The sequence below is a fragment of the Lipotes vexillifer genome, unplaced genomic scaffold (assembly GCF_000442215.2).
Source record: "Lipotes vexillifer unplaced genomic scaffold, Lipotes_vexillifer_v1.1 scaffold1272, whole genome shotgun sequence".
Taxonomy (NCBI): domain Eukaryota; kingdom Metazoa; phylum Chordata; class Mammalia; order Artiodactyla; family Lipotidae; genus Lipotes; species Lipotes vexillifer.
The window spans coordinates 1,225,537-1,250,507 of record NW_006779909.1 but is presented as its reverse complement, the minus strand read 5'-3'; the positions used below and the strand labels follow the sequence as shown (position 1 = coordinate 1,250,507).

General features: G+C 41.3%; 1 protein-coding gene across 1 annotated transcript in view; it reads right to left on the bottom strand.

Annotated features, from left to right (window-relative positions):
• The window catches only part of LIMCH1 (LIM and calponin homology domains 1), a 348,851-nt gene that overhangs the window by 172,204 nt on the left and 151,676 nt on the right, over positions 1-24,971 (bottom strand). Inside the window, 1 exon segment of the mRNA XM_007453042.1 lies at positions 10,925-10,994. Within this exon segment, the coding sequence (XP_007453104.1) occupies positions 10,925-10,994 (70 nt within the window).

Here is a 24,971-nt window from a genome sequence, read left to right as displayed (position 1 = left end):
ATGGCTTTGGCCGGCATCTTGCAACAAACCAAATCTTGTTGACATACACCTGAGTGAGCTTAGAACCAGCTCCTTCCCTAGTCAAGTCTTAAAACGACACCAGCCAACACCTGATGGCAGCCTTGTGAGACATCCTGAAACTCTAATCAAACTAAGCCAAGCCCAGATTCTTGACCCACAGGAACTCTGGGATAGTAAGTGGTTTAGGCCACTAAATTTGGGGGTAATTTGTTACACAGCAGTGGATAACTAATACACTCACCAAATAAGAAAATCAGAGAACAGATAATAAACATAGGATGAGTAGAAAGGACAAAAAAACTCTCATTGAGTCTTGCCAACTACTCAAAAAAGATGGACAAGGGGACTAACTTATTGGTCTGATCCAAGCGCTCAGTAGATAACGAAAAGCCAGCCTGTTCCAGTGGCCATCAACATTCCCCTTTACCCTGGTCCAGCTCACTGTGGAGAATGGCTCACACCAACTGACATACTTTTATTTTTGTATTCACTATGTGCCAAGTCTTTTGGTTTAGGTCATAAATTAACTGTAGTCCTGTTTCTTAAGAGTAATAATATGTAGTGGGAGATACACCTAGAACATTCCTTTAGCTCAGGAAAGGCCTTAAACGTCTTTCTGAGCTGTTATATGCAGTGGGCAGCTATGTAAGGTTATCTGATAAGGACCTGAGATAATCTGTACTTTTAGAAGGTACCTGTGGAAGCTGTTACACACACCTGGCAGCATACAAACCATACTCACTTGGGAGGCATTGAACAAAGTCACCACCACCACCCCCCTGGCAGGTTCATAGTCCACCATTCAACTAAAAGCAGGATCAAATGTACCAAAGACCATATGGGTTTTGCTGTTGTTTTTCCCTCCAGTTTGTGCTCTTTTATGTCTAAACCTACTAAAAGGCTAACCACCATCCCTGCTTGGGCTCGGTTCTGGCACCAAACTCAAGAGTAGCAAATCGAGCATTGCTTCTGTGTGTGGTGTGGAAACACAACTGAGGTTTCTCTCCCCGTGCCAGGGATGAGGATAAAGGAACGTGTGTCATTAAATTTAATTTTGGCCGAGATTCTTCACAAGGTCTATTCATTTCCCTCAGTGAAATGTACCTCCTGTGCACAGAACATCGCTCAAACACCATTTTCCACTTGGCCCCCAAAGAAGAGCAAGACCACTTCCAGAAGCCCCCTCCCCCGACTGCACCATGCAACCGCTGAAGAGCAGAGTGTGGCAGGAAAAACACACTGGGTGTGTGTGTTACAAGTCTCTCCTCCCCACCTGCCTATGAAGGAGAATTGTGTCTGCCTCTTCCTGAGCATTTGTTGTCCAGAATCAGAATCATGATTCTGGGGGTGGGGGGGGGGAATTGAAAGGAGCTAAGTCTAGCTGGATTGATTTGCACCTGAAAAGGCTGGGGGTTAGTAGCGGCAGAGAAAGGGGTAAGAAGCAAGAGAGACAAGAGCTAGTATAATGTGAGTCTAAATGATTATAGGTACTTGGGGCAGAGAGAGTTTTGCAGGGGAGCTGGCAAGTATAAGGGGTGTGTGTGTGTGTGTGTGTGTGTGTGCACGCGCGCACACGCACATACCATGTGTCAAGACAGAAAGACAGAGAGGAGAGAGAGAGGAGGGCATTTCAGGAAGTTTCACTGCACATTACGAATGGAATAAGTCTATGACATTTTTTGGAAAGACTTCAGTAAAGATGTCTAATGTTCCCCTATTAGTATCCGTTGTTGAACTGGTGCTTCACTGACTGGGATGCTTGAGATGTGGCCACATGGAGATTGCTTTTATATGGGTGACAGTAGAAATGTTACATGTACAGTGCCTTTTAAAATAGGCCACTGCCTCAATTTGGTGAAATTAATAGATCTTAAATGAGAAGGATGAGAGGTTGTCTTCTAAAACCATATGAGACCTCCTTAGAGGTTGATGCCTCCGAACAAATGTTCAGGAGTGCTGAGGTTCAAAGATCTTATTATAAGACCTGATGGAGATAGTGTAACACAGTACAAAAGGCACGGAGCCTGGAGTTGGGCAAATCGGGGTGCAAATCTCCATACTGTCTCTTATTTATTGGAAAGCTGGTAACTTACTTCTTTGCACACTTGTTTCCTGAGATTAGTAAAAATACAGCAATAACTACATCGTAGGGCAATTGTAAAGATTAAGAAGGATAATCAAGCACTGCACCTGATACCTAGGGAGGTATTAATATACGATGGTTGTCATTACGGTGCCTTACACCTCTGGCCTCCCTCTTTGCCTGCTCTGCCTCCCTCCTGGCCTAAAACAACCAGGAAGAGAAACAGAGGCAGAGAACTGAAGCCTGACCAGCTTTTTCTGGGGGAACCTATATGATAAACTGTTGAAGGGAAGGTAAATGCTCTAGAATGTCTAAATGAAATTGTAAAACATAAACCTAAAATATAAGACATTGATAAGGATGAGCTGAGACAGACAAGAGATAATCTCCAGTTAGGATTTGCAGGAAACCACTTCTTGGCAGGTAAACGCCCAAAACACCTGGGACTCAAATTTACTGCGTTGTCATCTTCCTAAAATTATGAAGTTTGTGTAAAGGCTTTTCATTCATACTACTCAGTTTTCAACAGCTTCATATGTCTAGCTTTGTCCAAAACAATATTTTTAACCTTCACATAATGTGGAAATCTCCACTGCCTTTTCATCCTTTCTCATTCTCTGACCTCCCTCAAACAATGAAACATCAACTGTTCTGGTATCAGTTTCATAAAATAAAACAGATACCTTTTGAAAGCTTCCTAAAGTCCACAGAGTTTATGGGAACTTACATTTTTATCCATTTCAGACAGCTCAGCTCTGAGCACATTTGAAATCTTATCTTTTGGTTAAGGAAAAAATACATCTTTTTTTCTAAAGAATAAGTTTTTGAGTGGGTTAGAGTAACTAAAACGGTAGGAAAATTCTACCAGGTACATTCCTGCTATAGCCTACAGAACTTCAGCTAGTGCAAATTTCCAGCATGCATCAGGTGAAGTGAGCCCTTTCACAGAGCTTGCAAAGATATTTTGAAGGTTTTGGCCAAAAGGAAGAAAAGAAAGAGATAAACTGAAAAAGTGAGTCTTTGCTTTCCCCTCTTTCTCACAAGAGGTAAAATAATTGTCATTTACATGTGTTCCATTTTCAACTGGGAACACCTGTGAGTGATACAACCAAGGAGAAAGGTGGCCTGTGCTTTGGATTCATCTCAGCTTTTACTGTTTGTGTGATCTTCCCCTCTATGGACCCACATGTCCCCATCTGTAAAACAAGTATATCTAAGATGTCCTTCCTGCTGTAAAATTCTTTTTTTCTCAGATTGCTTTCATCCTCATGGATTCATATGCAATATCAACCAAATATTTCATGACAGCCCTAGAAAGTTTCAGCACCCAAGGACAGAATCCCCAAATATCTATTTCCAATTATACTTCACACATGAGTGCACACACACACACACACACACACACACACACACACACACACACAGTGGCTGTTACAATTAAAATCCGGGTGAGAAAAGACTTAATCCCCAAATTCCTATTGTAAGCAAGGATTTCATACATTTGTGTCTCTTGCACAGAGTCTGATGTTTCTGGGATGAAATGGAATTTAGCAAGATCTCTAACGACCATTAAATTGAGTTTCAGGATATGGCTTGATTATGCAATACTGTCAAACTGGCCAAATAAAGGGCAGCATTTTTAAAAGTCGTTGGTATGCCAAGACCTAAATTTGAGGTCTTTCTCTCTGGCAAAATCTAACAGTATCACTAACACCTAAAAAAGAATGCAAGCATCTGCAGGCAGTCACCACACGGTTGCATATGTCAGCAATCGTTACAGAAGAAACACAGACCTGGATCCAGGGTCTTTGCATTCTTGCCAGGAAATGATTTTCAACTAGTTTGTTTTAACACCTTCACCCCTGAATTCTTTGTAACCACAGCTCAACTCAGGGGCTAAAATACACCTATTCATGCCTTTGTAAATCTACACATGTTTATAATTTGGGATTGCTATGTGAAAACACACTCTTCTATTTATCTTCAAGTCAAGCAGCTGGGCCATCTTAATGGATTCTTCTCAACACCAGGCCATTAAGACACACAGGCATGGGTTCCAGGCATGGAAAACCCTCTGGCCATACTTCTTAGATCTCCATGGACTCTGCTACTGAGGGCTGCTTGATCAATAGAGGGGTCAGTGACCTGTCAACCCCCTGACAAAGTACAAATCAACCTACAAGTCTGTAGATGCACTTGAGGAATGCTGTTGTTCTTTCCTGAGTGTCACAAATACGGATGGAAGAACTGTCAGGTGAAGAATATACTCACACAAAAGGCTACATCTCTACACATCTTCAAATCTACTGCTTAACATTAAAAGGATCATACACCATGATCAAGTGGGGTTTATCTCAGGAATGCAAGGATTCTTCAATACACGCAAATCAATCAATGTGATAAACCATATTAATAAATTGAAGGAGAAAAACCATATGATCATCTCAATAGATGCAGAAAAAGCTTTCGACAAAATTCAACACCCATTTATGATAAAAAGCCTCTAGAAAGTAGGCATAGAGGGAACCTACCTCAACAAAATAAAGGCCATATATGACAAACCCACAGCCAACATCGTCCTCAGTGGTGAAAAACTGAAACCATTTCCTCTAAGATCAGGAACAAGACAAGGTTGTCCACTCTCACCGTTACTATTAACATAATTTTGGAAGTTTTAGCCACGGCAATCAGAGAAGAAAAAGAAATAAAAGGAACACAGATTGGAAAAGAAGAAGTAAAACTGTCACTGTTTGCAGATGACATGATACTATACATAGAGAATCCTAAAGATGCTACCAGAAAACTACTAGAGCTAATCAATGAATTTGGTAAAGTAGCAGGATGCAAAATTAATGTACAGAAATCTCTTGCATTCCTATACACTAATGATGAAAAATCTGAAAGAGAAATTAAGGAAACACTCCCATTTATCACTGCAGCAAAAAGAAAAAAATACCTAGGAATAAACCTACCTAAGGAGACAAAAGACCTGTATGCAGAAAACTATAAGACACTGATGAAAGAAATTAAAGATGTTACAAACAGATGGAGAGATATACCATGTTCTTGGATTGGAAGAATCAACATTGTGAAAATGACTATCCTACCCAAAGCCATCTACAGATTCAATGCAATCCCTATCAAACTACCAATGGCATTTTTCATAGAACTAGAACAGAAAATTTCACAATTGGTATGGAAACACAAATGACCCCGAATAGCCAAAGCAATCTTGAGAAAGAAAAATGGAGCTGGAGGAATCAGACTCCATGACTTCAGACTATACTACAAAGCTACAGTAATCAAGACAGTATGGTACTGGCACAAAAACAGAGGTACAGATCAATGGAACAGTATAGAAAGCCAAGAGATAAACCCACGCACATATGGTCACCTAATTTATGACAAAGGCAGCAAAAATACACAGTGGAGAAAAGACAGCCTCTTCAATAAATGGTGCTGGGAAAACTGGAAAGCTACATGTAAAAGAACGAAATCAGAACACTCCCTAACACCATACACAAAAATAAACTCAAAATGGATTAAAGACCTAAATGTGAGGCCAGACACTATAAAACTCTTAGAGGAAAACAGGCAGAGCACTCTATGACATAAATCACAGCAAGATCCTTTTTGACCCACCTCCTAGAGGAATGGAAATAAAAACCAAAATAAACAAATGGGGCCTAATGAAACTTCAAAGCTTTTGCACAGCAAAGGAAAACATAAAAAAGACGAAAAGACAACCCTCAGAATGGGAGAAAATATTTGCAAATGAAGCAACTGACAAAGGATTAATCTCCAGAATTTACAAGCAGCTCATGTGCTCAATATCAAAAAAACAAACAACCCCATCCAAAAATGGGCAGAAGACCTAAATAGACATTTCTTCAAAGAAGATATACAGATTGCCAACAAACACATGAAAGGATGCTCAGCATCACTAATCATTAGATAAATGCAAATCAAAACTACAATGAGGTATCACCTTACACCAGTCAGAATGGATATCATCAAAAAACCTACAAACATTAAATGCTGGAGAGGGTGTGGAGAAAAGGGAACCCTCTTGCACTGTTGGTGGGAATGTAAATTGATACAGCCACTATGGAGAACAGTATGGAGGTTCCTTAAAAAACTTAAAATAGAACTACCATATGACCCAGCAATCCCACTACTGGGCATATACCCTGAGAAGACAATAATTCAAAAAGAGTCATGTACCACAATGTTCATTGCAGCACTATGTACATTAGCCAGGACATGGAAGCAACCTAAGTGTCCATCGACAGATGAATGGCTAAAGAAGATGTGGCACATATATACAATGGGATATTACTCAGCCATAAAAAGAAACGAAATTGAGTTATTTGTAGCTTACGTACATCTAACATCAAGAATATTCCCCTACTACCACCACTATCTTAGAGAAAATAGTTATCATGTAAAAGAAATTCAACACAGAGAAAACACCATTATCTAATATTCAGTCCACACTCAAATTTCCCCAACCATCCCAATAATGTCTATTATAGTTACTCTTTCTCAATCAAGGATCACACATGGCATTTGGCTATCATATCTCCTTAGCCACCTTTCATCTGCAACAGTTGTAGGGGATGGGGATGTGTCTTTAATGACACTGACAGAATTAGGGAATGCAAGTCAGATGTTTTATGGGAATGTCCGTCAATTTGGACTTGTCTAATTGTTTCCTCAGAATTGGATGAGGCTAATTATTTTGGCAGACACTCCATCAAGGTGATGCTGTGATTTCCTAGTACATCACCAGGACACCTGATATCACTGCACCCATTATAGGCATTGGTAAGTGTGAGCATGGACTATTTGTGTGACCTTAAAGCTACAGTGCTTGAAAGTGAATACTAAATCATTTACACACCTTGAGTTTCCAACTGTTAACAACAGTTATTCAAAAATCTTACTCCCCAAATCATATTTCAGTGCAGCTGTCTTTTATGTCTCTAATATAGTAACTCATTTTCGCATAAACCAGGAGATGCTAACTGCATTCTATAATAAAAGATCACACGGACCATAAACACTGAAGGCTTCACAAAGGAGGTGATTTTGCATTGGGTCTTGATACATAAATAGGATTTAGTCAAGAAGAGCAGAGAGAGAGTACCATATTCATAAGAAGTGTCATGAGAAAAGGCTTCATACATGACAGTGAATAACATCTGAGGACCTATGAATTGACTGTAATAATCCAGGCAAGAGATGAGGCAGACCAGCTCTACGCCTTACCTAGCGGCCAAGGAAATGCAGACAAGTAGACAGAATGAAGAAAGTTGCCATATTCTCTGACAGCTCAACTAGGACAAGTGCATGTTTATGATGCCTTTACTGACACTGGTGGGTGGGAGTGGTCATTTAAGTCTAATTTTAATATGTTCAGTTCGAGGTGCTGGTAGGACATCCAGATGGAGCTGTCCAATACACAGAACAAGAGGCCTGGAGTTCAGGAGAAAGAACTTGGTGAGAAGTGATGACTTGGGTCAATCCTGTAAAGAGTTGAGGTCATGAAAACAGACAAGAACGTGAGCGTAGAAAGGAAGCAGACGATAGATTTGAAGAGCAAACTCTGGAAGAACATTAACAGGATGGGGGAAGGGCACAGAAGGGTGGCAGTTCTGTTTCTTGTTGGGACCCCAACTAGTGCGCTGGATTTTGGAAATGTTGATCCGAAGGTAATTGGAGGAGAGGAAAAAAGAATTTGACCAGATCTGTAGATTCAGGAATCATGAGTGAATGGGCAGTAATTAACTATACATAGATAAGTATTTTTTTGGTCTAAAGATAACTCCGTTGTGTGTTTTTTTCCAACATCACCAAGAAATTAACTCAACTCTGACACTATTTACCTGGAGACAGTGTCAGATGGCCCAGGTCAAGGGCTCAGTCCCATTAAGACTGCCCCCACTTCAGATGTCAGTCTCACGTCCAGATTGGTAGCTGTGCTTCTGACCAACTAGCTATAAATCAGAGGTGCCCAAGATCCCCTCCTTGGATTTGATTAATTTGCTACAGTGGTTCGCAGCAAACAGAGAAACATTTACTTATGCTTATCAGTTTTTTTAAAAGAATATTATAAAGGATCCAGATGAACAGCCAGATGAAGAGGTATATAGGGCAGGGTATGTGGGAAGGGGCACAGAGCTTCCATGCTCTCTGGGTGCGCCACTCTCCTGGAATCTCCATGTGTTCACCAACCTGAAAACTCTCCAAACCATGTCCTTTTGGGTTTTTTATGGAGGCTTCATTACATAGCCATGATTGATTAAATCATTGACCATGGGCGATTAATTCAACTTCCAGCCCCTCTCCCTTCCCCACAGGTCAGTGGGGTGGGACTGAAAGTTCCAACTCTCTAATCACGAGGCTGGCACCCCTGGCAACCAGCTCCCATCCTTGGGGCTTTCCAAAAGTTGCCTCATTCAGGTGGGGCTGAAAGGAGTTTGTTATAAAGAACAAGATACTCCTTCACCTTTATAGAACTGGAGCTATTTCAGGGACTGATGACAAAAGACCAAATATTATAACAAAAGATGCTCCCGTTGTTCTTATCGCTTAGGAAATTCCAAGGGTTTTAGGTGCACTCTGTCAGAAACAGACAAAGCCCGAATATATATTGCTTATTATAAATCACAATATCACAATAACAAACGAGTAAAGAAAATATAAGTGATATAGGAGGGGGTAAGTGAGGAACTATTAGTTGGAAAAGAGCAAGAAAAAGGAGGCATGATGGAAAGGACAAAATGGAAAGGAAATTCAAATGAAAAAGGAAAAGAGAAGAAAGAAAAGTCAAGGATATACATGGGAGTAAAGCAACAGAAATCCTCTGGTTTTCTTGAATCACATTGCCTGCCTGTCCCAAAGTAGAGGCAATAGGTAAAGAACAACACTTGATCTGCTGTAAGAATCCAACATAAAGTTAATGCATGTGTCTCAAACCCTTAATTTTGCTAAAATTATTTACGATTCACACTTTAAATTAATGTTTCAAAAACCCTTTTCTCGGGCTTCCCTGGTGGCGCAGTGGTTGAGAGTCCGCCTGCCGATGCAGGGGGCACGGGTTCTTGCCCCGGTCCGAGAAGATCCCACATGCCGCAGAGCGGCTGGGCTCGTGAGCCATGGCCGCCGAGCCTGCGCATCTGGAGCCTGTGCTCCGCAACGGGAGAGGCCACAACGGTGAGAGGCCCGCGTACCGCAAAACAACAACAACAACAACAACAAAAAACCCTTTTCTCCTTAGCTTCTGGACTGAGAGCTGCTTGTCTCTGCTCATGTGGATTTCACTGGAGCCTTCCTGACTTCATGCTGCAGGTTTTGCTCCTATAACAATAAATCCCAGACCTGCAAGGTCTGGAGATCCCACAGGCTTGGGGCCAAAGAGCCATTTGTCAGCATCCTTAAGGCTGTGGCCTTAACATTTGGAAGAGATGGTTTTAGTAAAAAGTTCTAAAATAACTAATATATGTACACATTCACATATATAATATCTAATATACATATATAGATTTTTAAATAAAATTATTCAAATCCATTCCTTCCAAATTTAACTATCTATCTACCTATCTATGTATTATTTACTTGGTTACATGATTCTGACAAATGAAATTAGAAAGACTTTTAATGACTAATCACCAATGCACTACCAACCAGCATGGTAACTAAAATGCATCCGCAGAAATAGCAATTCTTACAATTAAAAATAATCCATTTTATTCAACTCACTGAAACCATGTACCTAATTACGTCACCCCTACAGTTCTCAAACGTAATTTTTTTGTTGTTGGTGCATCAAATTTCAATTAGTCATCATGATATGACTATGAAACTGTTTAACAAATCATCAAAGGTCTAAGGATGAACTGCTTAAATTCCTGACACTTTTCTAATTGTTTTCTGGAAGACCACATGCACAGAAGGCGGTCAGGATGGAAAGAGGGCGTTGTTGCTAGGCCACATACGCCCTCAGCTTTCTGTGCACACGTGTGTCTGTACACGTGCTCATGCCTGTGGAGGCTCGTGTGTGAGCTCATGTGCATGCACCTTGTTCCTTCCGGAACTAAGATTTGTTTGTCTTTTGATCTTCCACCTTTTTCTTCTTACTACCAAAAGGTAACGATAATTAAACAATTAAAATTAGTGCCAAGAATTATGAAACATATCAAGGCATGAAAAGAATCCTGCATCTGACTACCTGTGAACATTTGAGTTTTACTGGGTTTACAGATGGGTAGGTTCAGAAGACCCAGGGATTTGCTCAAACAATTCTCCAGACAACATTAGAATCACCTGTGTCCATTATGTCTTTAGAAAGTTGGCCTACAAATGTGGTACTTAAATGCAGGTAGATTTTTAAGATTGAAAACAGCAATTTATCATGAAAGTCCTGCTCCTTCAACATGAAATTTCTTTCTCTCTACCTCTTCTCCCCTTCATTCCAAAGGAATGCAGAGAAGAAATGAAATGAGAAAACCGTAATTACAATTGTCTTCCTCCCCTGGGGTCAGCCGAATTACCAGCCTCTCACCCCAAAACGAATTTACCTCTTTAAGAATGAATGTCATCCTTATCACTCATGGGAAAAATACAAAGATTAAGATGCCATTTAGGCATAACTGCAATCTTTCATTTTTAAGTGACCTCTCAGTTTAATGGCTTCAATGCGTTCTCATTCACGTGGAATATATACTGCAGGAGAAAACTGTAATAAATGGCACTGTCATGACCCTTAGGTTAGAGCAAAGGAATATTGGAAGATAAATCTCAATTCTGGATACTCACCAATCCTGCAATGGGGGTAGGCAATCTATTGATCTTTTTAACAAGTCCTGGCTTTATAGCATTCAGCAACCTGTCATGAAAAAGGAAGAATGTCAAGTGAGACATAAAGCAAGATGGATCACGCAAATCACCTTTATCCGAGGCTACAACTAAATTGCTGAATAGGAAAAGCAGCGAATTTAAAGCATGTAGTAAATCTCAATAATCTATGAGCCTTCATGCATCCAAGCGAAGAGCTTTGCCAACACCAAGTTTGTCTGTGGCAGGTGAAGTTTTAGAATTTGGAAACGTTGGGAGAAAAGAAAGGATGGAGGCTGGGAGGAGCTGCAGAGGAAAGGACAAAAATGTGAGCTGGATTGAGGCTGGGAGAGAAGTGTCTAGTTTTGAAGCCAGGTATTACTACACAGCAAGGCTCGTTCCCAATTCTCCTGGCTAAGGCAGGGGTCTCTCCAGGGATGCACTACGTTCAGAGACCAACATCTATCTTAGCAAATGATTTGCCAAGACTAATTCTTACTTCCAGACCCTCTTGCTCTTTGAGGAGAGTGGCTTGTTAAATGTGGTGAGCTTCACTCAAGAAAGGAAAGAATATGTTTAGCAGGAGGTTAACCAGTCATATCCTGAAGATTTTAAACAAGGCTGACCACAATTCCCTAGGTATAAAAGATATGTGAGCAAAACGTTTTCGGGGTAAAGGTTGAAATCACGTAAAAATGGTAATACAAGCAAAGGAATGCAAGAGAAACAACCATAACTGTTTGTCTTCAGGAAATGTCAGCTCAGAGTGAAAAGAAATAAGGAAGGCAACTTGTAAAACGAAAATAGGGTTGGCATCAGGGTGATGTGGTAGAATTGTAGCATTTGTCAACTAGGTTATTCATAAAGGAATTATTGAAGGTACAGGGTTGTCAAATGGAAGCATTTATTCTTATATTAGGGAATTAGAGGAGAGAAGATCAGGTAATTTATCTCAGGACACATGGCAAGAGAAACTTAGGCAGGGGTTTAGTATAATTCAGGGGTCAGCAAACTATGAGCCATGGACCAAATTTGGCCCAATGCCTGTTTCTGTAAACAAGTTTTACTGGAACACAGCCCTGTCCATTCATTTACATACTGTTTACTGCTGCTTTTGTGCTATGACAGCAGAGCTGAGTCGTTACAACAGAGGACCTATAGCCCAAAAAGCGAACAATTTTTACTATTTGGCCCTTCACCAAAAAGTCTGCCGAACTCTGTTACCATTCAGGCAATCTAAGGTTATAGTAAATTCTGAAGAACCTATGCTTGATAGATTTCTCCAAACCAGTAACAAAAGATTCTTTGAAATAGTTGAATAATTAGTCTTGAATTCAGCCTGTATTTTTTTTTTTTTTTTGCGGTACACAGGGCCCTCACTGCTGTGGCCTCTCCCGTTGCGGGGCACAGGCTCCAGACGCGCAGACTCAGCGGCCATGGCTCACGGGCCCAGCCGCTCCGCGGCATGTGGGATCCTCCCGGACCGGGGCACGAACCCGTGTCCCCTGCATCGGCAGGCGGACTCTCAACCGCTGTGCCACCAGGGAAGCCCCAGCCTGTATTTTACTTTGACACCTCTATGTATTGATATATTGAGAAATGTCACTACAATGATTACAACAGACAGGATATTTCTGGGTTTGCACTAAGAACTGCCTGTCCTTGGTCACTTTCACTGCAATTCCAAATGCTGCCACCAAGAGGTAACACACCCAGTGTAGACACAAAAAAGTAGTTGCCTTTTGGCCCACTGAGAGCCAAGATGGTGCTCCTTTCATGAATGCACTTCATTTTAACCATGAATTTATAATCTTCTCAAAAAGTGCCTTTTTATAGCTTATTTTGGAATTATTCATTTTTCAAGTTAGAAAGCAACTTGTTCACTCTTCTCATTTTACAGTTTAGAAAACTGAAGCCTGACAATGATGAGCTGATTAGTGGTACAGTCAGGCCCAGCTCCCAAGATCCCTGAATCAACACATTCTCTGGCAGGGTTAACATCCCATAGCACGTGATTCAAAATAAACAGATAGATATGATGTCTCCAAAGCAGATTTTTAAATGTACAAAATCCTTAACATACATTACTTTTCTCATTAGTTCTTAACAGTGTCGTTTTAAATAGTATTTGTGCACAGCTGTTGAAAAAGGTCCTCACGTAGATATGACTGCTGGTTAACCCAAGCTGGCCCCAGGCAGTCGGAGGCACCTCACCCTCTCCCCTGTCCTAGGAATGTACGTTCTGCCCACTATTCCCACAGTGGGAGCCATCATCAAGCATTCAGCCTTGAGATAGTAGTGTGCTGTTGAGACCATCTGGACTGAATATCTACTGAACCCAGTTAAAGCATCTGTATAAACTTTTAAGATTCTGGCAAGGTTCTCCTCACCTTTCAGCCACCCAAGACAAGCATCATATGTAAGTTCTCTTGCTTATTAACCCTGCCACCTACAAATCTGGAGCTATCTGCCTCTTTCTTCGGGCTCTCCTTGCCTTCCGCGTCTGGGGACCAGATTTGAATTTCACGCTGGGAAATCCTGAGGTTGCCAACCAACAACAGTGTTGACAATTCAAAAGGAACCAAAAGGATATCCAGTAAAACTTAAGTTTCACTGTCACCAGGATCCCACGGGGCCCTAGACTACTCCCTGAAGGTAACCTTAAAGACTTCCAAAGAAAATGTATAAAGATATTTGTAATCTTTTAAAAAAAGACAGGTGTAGCACATAATATGCACTGTCCTACACCTTATTTTTCCACTTAGCAATGCATAATGGAGATTAAATAATTTACACTGGAGAGCATGCCTTATCAACACGTGTGGACCTATGTCCTTCTTAATACCTGTGGACAAACTGATGAGGAGATGGGAGAGGGGAGTGACAGCATTGGCTGTGAAGTCCAACTGACTGAATCCAAAGTCCAGCTTGGTCACTCATCGGGGGAGTTGCTTTGGGCAAGTCCATTAACACCAGTTTCCTCAACTGTCATAGAGAAACAACGGTAGCAATTGCATAGGTGTCAGTGAGGCTTACATGTGACAAAATATGTGAGACGCTAGCACAGAGCCCGGTGCATAATAAGTTCTCTATAAATGGTTCTCTACATTTGTGTATAAGTATTTATTTAAACTAATTCAATTCACAGCATTCTAGATCAACTACTTTCTCTAATACTTTTAGATTTTTTCTAATGAAATAAAATACCATTATATCAGGTCCCTGAACTTTGTTTCTAATTATCCAAAGTAAAACAAAAATAACAAATACCCTACAAAAAAATTCATAAATTAAGAATCTTTTTTAAAAGAGGTACCCATTTTGGCTTCTATATCTAAGAATTGTATTATTTTTAGTAACAATGGATCCATCAACTCCTCTTTTATACATGTTTAGATTTTTAAACAGTTTTAAATGCTTCATTATATTCATCCTTTGTAGAATTATAGTTATATGGCAGAAATCTTTCCTGTCACATGAAGTTGTAAAAACAATTATAATGATAGACCTTAATTAAAAGAGCAACCAAAAAAAATTACTATGATGTCTATCCAAATGTTTAACAACAAATTAAAAGATAAAAAGCCACAGTGCTCTTAAATATTTGGGATATTTTCAAGATCAAGGCAGCTGTATTTTTTCATGTAAACATTGCCCCGGTTCCGTACACAGTTTACAGTACACGACAATAAAAGATAACATTGAATTCACATTGTAGAAATGCCCACCACCTGCTTATCTTGTATTCTGCATTAAACTGAGGACATTTTTTGTATATATTAGAATCAGATAAGAAGTTCAACAAAACAGCTATAAGCATGAGTCAAGGATATTTTATTCACTTGAAATTTTATTAAAAACACTGTTGCCCTCCTATCTATTAAAATATAAGTATTTTCAATAAATATTTATTGATGACATGCTTTAAAGTAATGGTGATGATATTAATATTTTATTATTTATGAACCTTCTGAAATCCATTGTTCCCCCACTCTCCTGTCCTGCAGAGACAGGTCATGTATTCACTCCACCATTTTTATAGAAGAAAAGCTTGAGCCCCAAACAGGTGTGAAGCCTTCCCCAGAGACATGCACAGCTAGTTTGCAGCCCAGTTTGGAAAGCCTACTGCAGCTTGGTGCTTTAGAAAGTCCAGCTTCAGTATGTATCATCAAAGCACAAAACAATAACAACAACAAACCACAGAAAACAAACAAAAACCAAAAACCCAATAAAAAACTATCTAAATACAATGTGAGAATATTAACACTAGGTGGGAATAAAAGGACAACGGAAGCGGGTGTCTGCTGGGAAATGGTCACGTTTCATCTATGGATGACATATAACATCCTCAGGAGGAATTCCAGAGAAAAGGAGGCGGTCACTCACTTGTGGCAACTCCCCACTTAGCAGAACCCCACACCGGTTTCCCACCTGTGAGCCCCAAAACCTATAGCTAGAAGGAGAACAGTCTGCCCTCTCTGTCTGGTAACAGATTAAATTTGTACTCATCTAAAGACATTTCTGAGACATTGGTATAATTTTAGATAACAAAAAAACACTGGTGTCATTCCATGTCTCCTGCATAAATTTACCCACAAAATAAAGATAATTTAAAAACTGCAGATATGAGAGCTAATTAGGACGAACCAATATCCAGATATTTATTTATCCAGCAATTATTTATCAAGTGCCTGCCACGTGTTGCACACTGCTCTAGACCCAGGGAAGGCAGTAGTGGAGAAGACAAATGAAGGACCTGCCCTTTAGAACTTATCGCCTTAGAACAAATGAGTATGTGGGGCAGTGGGAGGAACAGAAAATAAACAAGTAAATAAATGAGAGGAAAATTTCAGATTGCATAAGCACTGGGAAGACAAGCACCGTAACCCATGCGGGTGGTACTTGAATCAGGTGATCAGAAGGCTGCTCTGGGGAGGTAACATTTGGGGAAAAAATGGGAAGATACAAAAGTATTAGCCAACGAGAGACTGGAGACAAGAGTTCCAGGCGGAATGAACAGTAAGTATAAAGGCCTGGAGACAGGAGACAGGGCTTAGTATATTCAAGGGCCAATGTGGCCAAGCAGAGTGAGTGGAAGGAGGAAACACATGACATGACAGCCAAGGTGTAAACAACATCCAGGCTCAGGTAAGGTGTCTAGATTTTTTTCTAAGTACGATGTACTTAGAAGTACATCAGATTTTTAAGATGAAGACTGAAATGATCTGATTTATAGTTTTAAAACAGCATCACAGGCAAGTAGTATAAAAACAAATTTATAACTATATATAGAAAATTTGTGTTTATTAAAAAATCACCGGTATCAGATAGATGAATAAAACATCATAAATAACTTATAATGCTCAGCAGTGTTATCATGAAGAGAGTGTAATGAATCTGGAGGAAGTTGTCTAGGTTTTAATGGGTAAAACACACATTAGCTATGAGCTACTGGGAGGTCACTTGATCAAAGTCTCAGTTTTCCCCTTAATAAAAATGGGGATTTTGGGGCTTCCCTGGTGGCGCGGTGGTTGAGAGTCCGCCTGCCGATGCAGAGGACGCGGGTTCGTGCCCCGGTCCGGGAAGATCCCACATGCCGCGGAGCGGCTGGGCCCGTGAGCCATGGCCGCTGAGCCTGCGCGTCCGGAGCCTGTGCTCCGCAACGGGAGAGGCCACAGCAGTGAGAGGCCCGCGTAACGCAAAAAAAAAAAAAAAAAAAAAAAATGGGGATTTTGAAAACCTAACCTTCCATCCAGAGCTGTGGTGAGGAGCCAGCGGGATAATGTGTGCTGCTAGCATTTGGTAAATGGAAACTTGCATATTCACACTCATTTGTATACTGAGCACGTCCCTTTTTGTTAAGTGCATTTTAGTTTCAATTTTTCCGTTAGTCAGCTGCCAAAGACTAAAATAAGTTTCACTTATTTTCTGGCCACCTTTGGATAAAAAACCTCACATAAATGAATCAAGTCAACAGATGTGTATAGCTTTATATATATATATATATATATATATATATGTATATATGTATATATATATATACATATATACATATATATATATATATATATATATATATATATGGTAAGAAACAACTAAAAACAGGAAGAAAAGTTTTAATCTTGGATAATCCTCAAATACAAAAAGTTAATGACACTGAAGGTAAGCAAAAATGCATGTTTCTGATATGATAGAAATAAATTGGTGTCTACTAAACTCATATTCCAAATCTAAAACACACTGTGACCTATTTCAAGTAAGGCTGTCCACATGTTCCTTTATGTACTCAACAAATATTTATTGGGCGTGCATGATGCCCTGGCCCAGAACTGGGCACGGGGGACACAAAGGAGGACAGGGCAGACCCCAGGTCTATCCCTCAAGGGGCGTGCTCACTAAGGGATTTAAAACCTACAGGAAGACCAAACTGGGCTCATGTGTAGTTCATTGTCATGCTACCTAATGCATGGCCATCTTGAGTTTTTGAGAAGGTGAATTAAAGACATACTCTGCACACCTTCTGTGGAATCCAGTTCTTAAAAGATTAAAGATTAGATTCCTTAAAGAAACAATTGTTGAGACATCCAGGAATGAGGCTGATGTTCTGATTCAACCACAGGCTGTATTTTGTAATTCTTTTTAACACTTAATATCCAGCTTATGGTAGCCTCTCAATGATTGTTTAAAGGTTATTAAATACAAACTGAAGAAATCTGTGTCTATCTGCAATTTAAAAAAACCCTCAAATCCCTACTGTGGGACAGAGAGGTTCTGTTTCATACCGACTCTTCCAACAGCTGATATAATAGCTCTTCAAGGGGCACAATACTGTGAATACTGCTACAAAAGATACAAGACCATCCAAATGTTAGGAAATATACCAACGGGCAGCTTATTTTTTTTACTGGACTGTAATAAACATTAAAGGTAAAATTTGTAAAGGGTTGCAAAATCCAGCTTGCTCTATACATCATTCAATTCAGAAATTCAAGTCTAATAATTATCCTAGAGTTTGGGGGAGAGCAGAGACACCATCTAGACCTTGAACCCAGGGTTGGGAAGTTCATGCTTAATCTCATGGGAAATCACTTTATTCTTTGCAACAAGAGATTACATCATCATCTCATTTAGCTGGGTTTGCACAGCTGCAATAGGCAACTATGATCACAAAATCACCTACTTTGTGTCCCTTTTAATTTGGCTCAAGAGTGTTGTCCTATGCAGTTTCCTTGATCACTTTCTGTTTTGACTATATACCCTGGACAAAGGTGTGCACACTTTCATTTAATCTAACACGGCAACTGTTTTTGAACCTAAGCATGAGATCAATTTAACCTTGACTATAAACCTGTTACAGATGTCATTTTCAGAGATTTCTTTTTAGAGTTGCCTTGGCAAAATCAGTCAAGTTAATAAACCTTTTCTGAGGTCAAGAAAAAAATTGACTAAAACGTGGGGGAAAGTGAAACCTGAACCAAAGAGGAGTTTCATTTGAACAAAATAGGGATGGAATGCAAATTGCCGTCATTGATATCTACCAAATGTTTGTGGGGTGCTATTCCTTGTCAAGACTGTGTGAAGTATAGGTCTATTTAAGCCACTTGCCTTCAACATACCTAAAGAAGTGATCATAAGGACTTTAGAAGGTCTTTGTCGACTTGAAATTCCAAGAAATTGGGCCTAACTGTGAATTCTAGGGCTCAACAGTGCTGTTACTATCCTAATACACCTCCCAAGGCAGCAGCTGCTCCCCAAACTCATCTCCTTTCTCCCCTAGACACACAGCTAGGCTACATCTCTCAGCCTCTTTTGAAGTTTTCTGTATTAATATAACAGAGTTCTGGCCAATGGAGAGTGGGCAGAGTAACATATGTCATACCTACGCCTGTCCCTAAAACCTCTCCCAAGCAATTCTCCTTTCCCTCTCTTGCCTCCTCCCGTTCACTAGTTAGATGTCAGCACCAGGGAAGACCTTAGAAATCACATGTTGAGGATGGAGTCTCTGTTAGCTGGGGTCCCTGAACAACGACCGGGAGCAGCCATCGCCACCCTTTCCTGCTGCCAAAACTGAGCTACACGAGAGTGAGAAGTACCTTTTCATTGCATTAAACCACTGAGAGTTAGGAGTTTATTAGTTATAGCAGCCAGCATTACCTTAACTATTAAAGCTCTCCAGGAGGTCTTTTCTCAATAAAAAGGGGCCTTACTTTGCCAAACTGTACCCAAGAAAATCCTGTCCTAAAATGCAAAATTAAACACCTGGGCACATCCTTTCCCCTGGGTCTTGTTGGGAGGCAGCAGGATGCAGAAGAGTTAAAATTTGGGCCATTGTAAGCAAATGGACCCATTTTTATTTTCCTACCTTTGCTAGGGGTAAAAAGTCTTCTTGCCTATCACTTCTGCTCTTAATACTAAAACAAACAAACAAACCCAAAAAGCAAACAAAAAAACCCAACAGTAATGAAATAATCTATAAACATGCAAGGGAAACTCCAGCAATTATCTGAATATCTTGGAGTCCTTTTGATTCATTTTCAATGTCTCTCACAGTCTCACCTTTGCATACCATCCTTGCTGTCTAGAAATTACAGAATTTTTGGATTAGAAAAGGCCTAAAAATCATTTAAAAATCTAGGAAAGGAAACTGTCACCAGGCACATATCTGAGATCAGAGATCCTAAGTGGTAGAGTTAGGATTACAAACTCAGGTTCCTACACTGAGAAGAGTGCTTTACTTCTTGCATTTCAATAACAAATCTCCAGCCACCAGTCTCTGCCGTCTTAATCAATCTGCCCAATGCACCCAAACCGACCCCATCTAAACCCTGGCTTTGGCCATGTTGATTCCTTCCTCCAATGACTCCCAGGCTCCTGAGTGCCCACAGGATGCCCTCCAAATGCCTTCACCTGGTAATCAAGCCCCTTCATGCCCAAGCTGCCTTTCCCACCGTGCCTCCCACTCAAGGTCCTCCCCGCTTTTATAAGCTATAAGTTTAAGATGGCACATGTGATCAATGAACCGTGAAAGCTGGCAATACGTGAAGAGACTTTAGTGTAACCAAATAAAATGGAGCCTGAAGTTACACCGACACAGGCAATGATACGTGTAATCATCATTGTGCTATGTAGTCATTATGTATAAATGATTGTAATTAGTATTTCTTTTGCACAGCTAAAACCTGGTACTGCTGGGTTTACTGTCAGGAGGGTGGGAGAAAACCTGGAATGTGAAATTGCTGGGATGCAGCTCAGAAAGGAAGCCAGTTCCTTGCTCTCCATACTTCTTCAGCAAGAAGTGCTCAGAACCAAGAGTTCCAGGATTGAGACCCATAAAATTCCAACAGAAATAGGAACCTCCAGAGACAGAAAGACCTGAGGTGCAAATCCCAACTCTGCAACGCACTAGGCAAGTTATTTAAGTATTCAACATTGAGTCTCAGTTTCCTCCTCTGAAAAATGGGCACAATAATACCTACTGGTCATGGCATGAGAGTGTGAAATAATGCGTATAATACATTTGGCACAGGCCTGGTGTACAGTGTGCACTTCATAAATGGAAGTTATTAACATCTCTTCCCTGCTGCCCTGCCATCCCCTTCCCCTGGCTGCCAAGCAGGTTTGGACCCCAGCCCTGCCCACAAGTGGAAATCTGATGTGTTAACTATTCGCTCACTTCTGCTCCCAAGCATCCTGTCTGTGGCTAAAGCTAGGTTGGGAGTTGGGAGAGATGAAAGCACAGAAGTGAGGGAATGAGATAATGTTAGTCCTTTCGGACGGCAGGCTTGCAAGGGCATGGTCGCTAACACTGGGGATGGGGAGGAAGGAAGGGAGGAAGCAGCAAAGCAAAGGCAGTAAGAAGTCCAAGGACAATCTCGGCGGCACTACAGCCGTGTCCACAGCTGCCTCTGGCCCTGCTTCACTGCCAAAGCCTAGCTATCCTCTGACTCTTGCCAAGGCTCCTGTCCCCCCCATCTCACTTGCTGTCCTGAGGGTGATGGGGAAAAGGCAAGTACTGAAGAGGCCCTTTGCTATCCTGGAAAGGGGAGGTCAGCTCCTAATGTGGCTAGTTATAATTCTGAATCAATTTCCTATTCATTCCACATGTTGTTATCAAATACCCCACACCAGGTGCCAAGCTAAGCCCAAACCCCACCAGGAGACTGGGTTCTACAGTGGGCCCGACACTAACACAGATGTGATATGGGTTACATAAGACGTTCCCCCCATAGAACACTAGTCTATGGGGAGATAGTTTCCAAGTTCTAAATGAGTGACTTGGAAAAGAACTTTGGAAACATAGAATGTACATAGTAGGATGGTAAATTAAGGATAGACATAGCAAGACAAGTGAAGGAAGCATTTCTGCTTCTCCTCGGGAAGCATGACATTTTTTTCAAATATTCGTGTTTGGTGCACAGCAGAAAGTAATCAAGTCTCCACTGCCAACAGATGTCATTTCCTAAAAAACAACCTAATCTCATTGAATCTCCTCTGAATAGAGACCATGCTGGCTGTCTACCGCTCACTGGATGCTGTTTAAACTCCTTAACATGCTATTCCAGGCCTTGTGCAAATGGACCTGATACCTACCTTTCTTTCCTCTCTGGCCTGCCCCATTTCAACCTAGACTCTGGCCACAGTTCCTTCCGTGAACATGCAAAACTCCCTCATATTGCTAAGCACTTTCACAAGCTTGCTGCTCCCTCTGTCTGACTTGCCTTTCCCACAGGCCTCCCCTCTTTCTTTTTCCCCTTAATATGAAGGGGGAAGTCTATTTCTGCATGGTTAACTTTAGAAAGGAATCATTTATAAACTGGGTCCTTGGTGGGCTATTTACGAAAAGGTCCTCTCCTGGGGGTAACCGAAGGGGAACATTTAGAATGGCATGCTTGAGGCAAGAATTTTGCACACTTCACTGTGAGAGGCCAGCGCACCCAACCTGATAGCCCAGTAGAGACAATCAAAAAATGGATTATTAAGGAAATACAATTAGGGAGCTACTAAATCCTCTCAAATACAAGCAAAGCCTAATCCAGCAGGTAAGCCCACAGGCAGCCAGCGGGATAGGCCGGTTTCTCCTCTGCCACACAAGCAGCCCATATTTAAACCTGTTGTTATATATATATTTTTTAAGTCAATTGATCATTCCATTAAATGTGTAATAAATTTGTTCAGGAGGAAAGAGATTAAGCCTGTGATTTCCATGAGCAGAAGTTTAATATTTATCAAGGCACAGATTGATAGGGTGAAGGAAATCACATTTTGAGGGAAGTGGTTCCTGAACGATAAATATGCTAAAATAAGTTTCAAACACAGTTTTGGAAGCATGAAAACAAAACACACTTGTCATATATATTAAGAGAAAAGAAGTTGCGACAAGGATTATATACTTTTAAATGGAAAAAATATTTGCAAAGGTAGATGAGCTCGAGAACATTTCAGATGCACACAAAAGTCCCCCCTCCCACGAGTAGATTCTTGTAATTGATGCTAGCGCACAGTTTGAATGGGAACACTTGAATCCCCCCCCCCACACACACACACACACTGTGCTGAGTCCCTCTTTTAAATAGAAACTGAGGGCTGTTTATTTGGTGAGTATTCAAAGAAAAAAATAAAAAGGCAATACTGGAAGTCCATTTTGCTCATCATGAATCCTACAAATTCTCCTTCCATATCCTTCATCCGTTTTCATCTTTTCTAACAGAAGACTGTCAGGGATACTCAGTTCTTGCCTAAGTCCCTACCTAAGCCATGCCAATCTTCAAACAAAAAGCAGCTTTTCACTGGAGATCTTTACTAAAAGAGTGGGTTGAAATGTCCTTACTTGAACCTAAATGCTTAATGAGTCTTGGTGCCAAAGACCTGGGGACAGGCCAAGTCAGTGAGGCCAGTTGTGATTTGGCAGAAAGACAAGGGAGAACCCTCCATAGGAGGCCTATCAAATTCTTAACCAGTCCACTAAGGCCAAAATCAGTAAGGGCAAAAGGACCCAAGTTTGCTGAGATTTAAGTGAGCATCTGGGTTAGAGAAAGAGCTCTAGATGAAGAGCTGGAAGAACTGTGCTCTACAACCTGGGGTCTCCATCTCATCATCAACAAGGGGGTGGTGGGACGATCTGATCCAGGTTGTTCACCTACTGTAGTTACAGAGAGGATAAAATAAGGGAAGGGTTTGTGAATACTGAACAAGGTAATGGTGATTGGAAGACACCAGTCTGGAATCGCCAACCACCGGGGTGACCATGTACACACACACACACACCGACGCACATGTGCATACATACATACATACCTACGTACATACAGTTAGCTGAGGACAGTCCCAGGTTTTATTTGTTGTTCCAGCATCTCAGCTGATTAACACCTTCTTTCACTCTCAAAAGCGTTTTGTTTGATATATGGTCACTTCACTATTAAGCCATTGGGTCTAACTAATCTCATCTCCTTATCAATAGTTGAGGAAAATACTCCATGTATAGTTTATATTAGATAAGGTCTCTAACAATAGCCTATTGAAATGATGCAAAAGCATGAGCCAGAGCTCAGACCGTCAAGTCAAATCATGATCAGTTGATTGGCAGTTCCCAGAGATGGCTATTAACTGACAAAAGTCTTCAGTGCCTCCCTCTACCAGTGAGACAGGACTTTTCGGGGCTGACCTCTGCCAGGGCCATGCAATACAAGTGACCTCCAGCTCCTCAGAAGTCTTCTTAAATTCCTTGGTTTCCATGACACCACGCTCCCCGGGTTTCCTCTCGTCTCTCTGATAGCCTCTCTGTGAGCTTCTCTTTCTCTCATCTCTGACCAGGGAGAAGAATTCCTCAAACTGGAACCTTGCTCTGCTGCTCTCTCTTGATGTGATCTTTCCCTTAGAGAGACTGTCATATATCACAGCTTAACCCTGATGTCCACCCATGGCTGGCAAGTCCAATTCAAAATAAGTTAAATCCATCATCTCACCCCTAAATTCTGCCTTTGTCCCCAGTAGCCTACAGGACTCTCTGCCTGAGTGGACTGTCTGTACCTTAAACTCAGTCTGCCCAAATTGAAATCATGACCTCTCCCACCAAATAAAGGACCCCTTCCAACTTGCAGCAAGGCCCCACCCTGCTTGTCATTAACAACTGAAACGCTGAAGTGATTTTTCGGTCTTTTCTTTCACTCATCTATCCCTATGCCCTACCAAGTCCTGTTGATCTCTTTTAAATTCCTCTTGTTTTCATTGCTCTGGAGATCACACCCAAAACTCCGTTTGTGGTTTCAAGGCCCTGTGCAATCTTTTTTTTTTTTTTTTTTTTTTTTTTTTGCGGTCCGCGGGCCTCTCACTGTTGTGGCCTCTCCCGCTGCGGCGCACAGGCTCCGGACGCGCAGGCTCAGCGGCCAGGGCTGACGGGCCCAGCTGCTCCGCGACACGTGGGATCTTCCCGGACCGGGGCACGAACTGGTGTCTCCCTGCAACGGCAGGCGGACTCTCAACCACTGCGCCACCAGGGAAGCCCGCCCTGTGCAATCTTGATCCTGCCTACTTCTCTTCTTCATCCATCCTCATCTCATATCATCGTCCTCCCTGTTTTCTACATTTTCGCAAGAAGAAGTAAGTCTTCTTGCAACTCCTCTAGTACATGGAGCTTCTATCTTAAGAATCTCAAACATGTTATTCTCTCAGCTAGACCATGTCTCCTCCCTCCTTTCACCTCTCTTCCCTCTTTCTGGGCCAATTTCTGCTCTTCATTCAGGTCTCTACCTACATGTCACTTCCTCAAGGAACTCTGAGGTTAACATACCACATGGGGTCAGGATTTAGATTCCAGATCTGATCAGGATGCCCCAGTTACATGATGTTATGGCATAGTTTACTAGTGTCTGTAGTAACTTGCCACACCTGTAAGCAGGTTCTTAAAAAGGTTAATTGGATGAAGAAAGAGACACCTCCTGCCCCGACCCCCTGCCAGGCAGATCTCCCTTATGTTTGCCAAACACATCATCCTCATTCCTGTCCCCAAACCTTTCCCCCGCTCTTGTTCCTG